This window comes from Tarenaya hassleriana, unplaced genomic scaffold (assembly GCF_000463585.1).
Source record: "Tarenaya hassleriana unplaced genomic scaffold, ASM46358v1 Cleome1, whole genome shotgun sequence".
NCBI lineage: Eukaryota > Viridiplantae > Streptophyta > Magnoliopsida > Brassicales > Cleomaceae > Tarenaya > Tarenaya hassleriana.
In genome coordinates this window covers 2,300,386-2,307,103 of record NW_010960187.1, presented here as the reverse complement: position 1 = coordinate 2,307,103, position 6,718 = coordinate 2,300,386, and the positions used below count along the sequence as shown (strand labels likewise).

At 32.0% G+C, this 6,718-nt stretch overlaps 1 protein-coding gene across 1 annotated transcript; it reads right to left on the bottom strand.

The window, feature by feature from the left end:
* Positions 1-2,306: 2,306 nt before the first annotated feature.
* On the bottom strand, positions 2,307-3,403 carry LOC104806038 (abscisic acid receptor PYL4-like). The gene has a single exon (XM_010530761.2). The coding sequence runs from the start codon at positions 3,158-3,160 to the stop codon at positions 2,489-2,491; it is 672 nt and encodes a 223-aa protein (XP_010529063.1). The 5' UTR covers positions 3,161-3,403; the 3' UTR covers positions 2,307-2,488.
* Positions 3,404-6,718: the final 3,315 nt, after the last annotated feature.

Below are 6,718 nucleotides of genomic sequence, written 5' to 3'. Positions count from 1 at the left end.
GCTATTTCGTATCAACTTATATATCAAAATTCAAAAGCAGACAATTCCCCATTTATTTATATATATATATATTAACTCATATATATATATATATATATACATGATGATGATGATGATGATATTTCCAAGTTGCAACTTGTAGGCCCACGTCTCAACTTGCACTCTCCCGACCCCACCAATTCATTTTAAAATCTTTTCCGGCCAAATTCCTCCCCTTATATATATATATAGTACGTTTCCATATTCTCATTATAATTCATCGGTTTTCTACACTTATTCCTTTTTTTTTTTTCTAGAAACAGGTATACCTAATGAAAATGAACCCTATTGCGCTATCTATAGGCCACGATTTATAATTGAAATTAATACTAATTATGACCCCCAATAAATAAGTTGTATATGTCTATGTTAATTCCATGAAACCAATGTTTCATTCTTCATTAAAATTCCATATATAACTATAAGTTGCTTCGAGTTAGATATACGCCGCAGCTCCAAAAACATGTAGTAGTGTCGTGTTTCCTTATTTTGAAGTATACAAGTACATTACATTAAAAAATCTAAATAATAATTTTGTTGGGCTACGTACACTTTTGCAAATGTGATATATATATATATATATATATATATATATTGTTGAAAGACCACTTGGGGAGACACGCCGTGACTCTTGTGATGTATAAAGGACATGCAACTTGCACAATTTGTTATGTTATTTAATATTATATCATGTGGAATAAAGCATACAACGAAAAGAAGATGCAAGTAAACAACTTGCAAGTTGCATGTCCGTTTGTTTACGAAGGAACATTATTTTTTTAAAAAAATGACAGCTTGAGTTGTTGGGTATATCAAAGTATGGTCAAGTTGCAGCTTGTTGATTATTCAATCTTATCAATATATATACACACGGAAAGATACACGCGCATACATATCTGATACATAATATATATATGAATCGTACAGATACAATATATAATAAATGGCCCATTACATGCTAGTCTCTCCGCCAACTTATCATCCGCATATAAATAACACAACTTTTTATAAATTTTTTAGATAAATACCTATATTTTAAAAAAATTACCAAATAATTTAAAATTATGTATTTTTCAAATAAAAATAGTCAATATCCTAAATAGATTTTGAATTTTTTTTAAATTAGATATTTCTTTAGAATTTTTGACCAATTCTGATATTTATATAGAAATTTTATAATTCAATTATTTATTTAGAATTTTTCCTTTATCGAAAGTCAAAAAATTTGTTAACGATTTTGATTTTAGATATTTATATATATACGATTTTTCTTTATCGAAATTTTCTATAGAATATATATTTTTGAAAATTTTAGATATGAAAATTTATGCCGATTAATGTAGTTATAATTGTTATTTTCTTACATTAAATGTCTTAATTTGTCCGTTATTTGGACATTTTCTTCTTAGAAATGTGAGGTTTTATCATATCATCAAATGAATTGTATTCATTTGTTCGTTTTAGTTTAGTACCAAGTAATGTATGTTCCTTAGTAGTATAGATTCTGGACAGTGGACGGACAATCTTTACAAATTTCCGAATTAGCTAGGGCACAAGTGTTTGAAAATAGATCTGAAAAAAGCATAATCGTATATTATAATTATATGTATCCTACATGTAAAACATTATATATATATATATAATATCAAGAACACTGCCGTCGACGAAAAAAAAAATAAAGGAATTTCTCGATCGAGGGCTGTTCAAATTCCCACATATTATAACCATCTCTGAAATTGATCTACCAAAAAATGGAAATGTATAGAACAATATAAAATCTCTATATTGTCCACTTGGAACGATGATAGATTCGTTCGTATATTAGACTATGTAAGTCGTAACTCGACTAAAATTTAATGTGAATCGAACTATGTGTATGGATATATATTGTACGTACGCTTGTGTTTGTAAATGCTTATAATCTTATAAACCCTAGTTTCCTTTTATACGTTGCAAGATCAGGGGAATAAACAAGAATCTTCATTATGAAATTATATTTACTTTATTTCGCGAAAATAAAAATTAATCGAATTGAATTTTTGAATACGATTGTCCATCAACTCAGAAAAATTGGTATCATACAGAAACCTCACGGTTTTTTTTGTTATAAAAATATTTGAAATCTTATCGTGACAAACTCTTTTAACTCCAAATTCCGTATTCGATGATAGACGAGCCAGAAAAAAAAAATCATGTACTCTAATATTTATTTTCATTTTGGGTTTATAGGACAAATAATTTAATATCTCCTTTCAACATGCTAACAGTAAAAGCCGGAATAGGGGATCTCGATTCAAATTTGTTCGTATTGACATTGGAAAATATAGAGAGAAAGAAAACTAAAATGATGACTTAATATATATGTATGTATATATTTCACATAGATGGGTGTTAATCGGACGTCGGACGACATGACAAAACGACGTCGGATCTAACAGAAGCACGGTACTCACAGCGACGACGTCGTTTCCAGTTTGGTTCCTCCAAGATTCTCTGCGATCTTGGCGAGCGACTGGAGGTTGCACCGTACAATGACGTCGACGAAGTTGCAAGTTTCGTCCTTTGTGTTCCCCGGCGGAACATCCACAACGTACGACTCCACCACCATGGACCCTTCCCCGGACGGTGACACGTGGAGCGTCGTCACCGACCTATAGTTGGCTAGGCGATGGTCCCCACCGACGACGCTGAAGCTGATGACGTGGCTCTCATCGTCCAGTATCTCGAGCTTCTCGGTGCTTCTCGCGGCGGGGAGGCCCGAGACCACTTGGACCTCTCGGAGGGTGCCCACGTCGCCGTCGCCGAGGATGACGTGGCAGCTCTTCACGAAGTGCTTGTAGGCCTGTGGGTTGTCGAAGCGGCGGACGACGGACCACACTGCCGAGACGGGGGCGGCGATCTCCTGCACGACGGCGGAACAGCACTGGTTGGGGCCCACGCTGTGCGTATGGTAACGCGCCGCCGTGGAGTCGCATGAGAGAGATGGGAAGCGTCTCTGGAACTCGGTGTGCCACGTCACGGTCTGGTTATTGCCGGAATCTGCCTCGCCGTCGGATACAGCCAGTGATATCGCCGGCAGATGAACGGGGAGAGCGGATGGTTTAGGAGGCTGAGCGAGCATGTCGATCTGGTGATCGGTCTGTATCAAATGTTTCTTCTTTTCGATCTCTTTTGATCTATTTTCGGTTTAGGGTTTGTGGGTTTTTCTTCTTTTTTTTGGAAGTTTGATGTGAATTTCGGATTCAAGAGTTGGTTTGGGGGCAAGAACTGTATATAAAGACACAATTTTTTTTTTGGAGATTTAGATTCACAGCGATTATCACAAAGTTGGCTTTGCTGTTCAATGTTTATAGAGAGAGAGAGAGAAAAGTGAGCGAGTTTTCATGTGGGCTGTGGGCGGTGATGAAAACCCGGACTAGTTGCACGTATGAATTTACGCAAATGCCCTCGACTGTTTATCATCGTATGTCGATCGCCATCCCCATTCGTTTTGCTATTAAACAAAAATCCTCTATCTTTTTCTGAAGGAGAAAAATTTGTTATTGTTGCAGGGTTATAGTAAATTAAAACTCAAAATCACTATAACTGTGATTATATATGTATTCACATGATATTAGAAATTTCATTATACTAGCTTGGCTAATTGTATTCTATTTTTTTACGTACAATATATAATATAAAAAAGCGTTTGTGTTGAGTTTTTATTTTTATATTTTTTATTTATCAAACAAGTTTTAGATCAACAAAACCCAAGGGCTAAAACCTTCTCTCTTTCTGTTTTCAATTATGTACTGTTTTTTGTGTCTAAAAATGAAATAGTTGAAAAAAATAAACAAACATCTATTGAACAAAAGAACCCATGTCTCTTTTGGCACCACAATTGAAATATATGAATGGTTCCTTCGTTGTCGGATTTAAAATTTAAAAACCTTAAAGACTTTTATTTATATTGCCAAAATATGAAGAAGAAGAAAGAGAGATGGCAAGGTCGGAGAAATAGGCCGCGTGATACTCATGATTGGGCCGGGCCAGGTGTAACGGGGCCCATATGGTGTCCACGTGGCATGACCTTGACCTCTACGGTCATTATGAATCTTGGCGAATCTATATAAGAGTAAAGAAACCTAAAATATTCAACTACGGTATCATATGTAGTTTCATTTCACAACAACATTGAAAAGAGTTTGTTGTTTTCGCTTGAATTTTGAGAAATGGAAGATCTTCGTGGGTGAAAACATTTAATGATGCCATTAGACTAATATAAAAAGATCAAGTGGTCATGAACCCCTAAAGATTCACACGTCCAAGAAAATCAAGGAACGTGACACGAGATCTCAGCCCGTGATATATATATATAAATTTCAATTTCAATTTCTATATGGTAATATTATGTGGCCTTTCAAGCCAACGAAAAGGGGTTTCTCATTAGACGTTTTTTTTTCTTCCTCTTTTTCTCTCGCATATGATCTAACAAAAATATCAATCCATCTGCATACCTTAGTAAAATATTCCAAAGATCGATTTAGTATGTTTTTTTTTTTATTATATGGGATAAGTAATGTACTATAGGAAGATAAATATAAAATAAGTCCATCAACTATATTATTTATTAGATTCACATTTCACAAAAAAAACTGTATTATTTATTTAAAAAAATATGATATTTTAATTGTCCGGTTATAAAAAAAGAAATAATTTTAAAAAATAAATTCTCAAAAATCTAACTTAGTAAAACATCTTATAATATTTATAAAAATCTATCAACTTATAATTTAAATAAAAAATATATATTTGTTTTATTTTAATAATATAAATGATCTCTTATATAATAAAATTATCTGCATATTATACACTATAAAATATATAATTTATTATTAAATATATTTTTAAAATATATCATATATTAAGATATCACAATTTGGACCAATTTTTTATATAGAATAATATATTCATTTAATAAATATATTTAATTTTAAAAATTATATTTCTATATAAATTTATAATATAAATAATACTGTAAATAAATTATTTAATTCTCAATATCACAAAAAAAACTAAATATTTATATAAATTTATAACATGATATATATATATAAATAGAGTATATAGACTATATGATTCTAAATATCAAAATGAAAACTTAAATATTTAATTTTTTATTGCGTTATTTGGAAATATATAATTTTTTATTTTTTTAAAAAATTAATAGATGTTTATAACAAATTTAAATAGAATTATTTTTAATAATTAATATAGTTGATAATTTTTTTTATGATAATTAATAATTGATGTATTTGTTTTACTAGGAACAATTATTTAGATCTAAATTTTTAAATTTTAGCCTACAAAAAATGATGTTGTGAGAAAACCATCAACGAAAATAAAATATACTAACGATATATGTTGAGAGAAATCTATAAATGAAAATATACACAACAATGCGTATATGTTGGTAATATGTGATACATAAGGTTCATATTTCTTGCACAAGGCACTATTTAAACCTTACTCGACGCTTTGTCTTCACGTAGTGCACAGAATGGGCCGGTACGGGCCGGGCCGCCTCAGGCCCATAACGTATCAATCATGAGGTAGAGGCCCACCAGCCATCAAAGCTTTACGATCGGCCCGAGGCATAAAGGGCTCGGGTGGGTCGACCCGGTCCGTGAGTAATGCTGTAATGGGTTGTATCCGGGTCTTGTTGATGGTTTTAATCGATTAAGGAATATTTTGAAGTTCATCTCATACATAAATATTATTTTATTTTTTTATATACCATGAGGTGTATGACGTTTTTTTCAGACATTAAATATTGACGATATGTAGAAGATTGACTATTGATCCGAACAATCATCTATGAATAACCTAATTTACTTCGTAACCATCCTACAAAGTTGATCAAATCCATATTAACTGCGTATATTTCACCATTATTGCCCTCAACCCAATTGGCTGATTTATTTTTTTTTAGTTTATCCCAAGAATTTACCGTTTTCAAATTAAATAGACCAATATAATTTTATTTCTGTTTTTTATGCAGCGAAATTGATTCGAACCCGCAATCTCAGATCTCATAACAACAAACAATATAAAGAAGAAAATTTGGGTTAGTGAAGAACAAACTTGAATACAATTGTTTCTTACTAATCCAAATCAAAAGGACCTAAACAAGTTGTAAACTCTAGAACCGATCATAGATAGGCTCAATTTACCTCAACGAGGTTATAGCAGGAAAACATTTAAAACCATCGACCGACTGTATTATGTATAATTTTGATCATTTAGAAGCAAATCAAGGCCGTTGTTTATACCAAAAAAAAAAAAATCAAGGCCGCTGATTTCGACGGACAATGACGATTAATCAGCCTTCTAAACTACTGCTGTGTTCGGAGAGGATGAAGAAGAAGGATGGATCATCTTCCACATTCTTCGGATATCGTCACTTCCCTCGTCGTCAAGACATACATCATTGTATATTATTACAAGCCCGTTCGTCTTTCCTGCGAAAATACCCCAAACGCGGATATAAAGCGACTGCAGACGCGCGTTTTCCAATCGCATGCAAGTGTAATTTCTTTTCTTTCTGATACATGCGGTATGTATATATATATATATATATATATATATATATATATATATATATATATATATATATATATATATATATATATATATATAT

Bases quoted from the DNA above. Each gene is read 5' to 3' on its own strand.
- LOC104806038 (XM_010530761.2), bottom strand. From the start codon at position 3,160: ATGCTCGCTCAGCCTCCTAAACCATCCGCTCTCCCCGTTCATCTGCCG.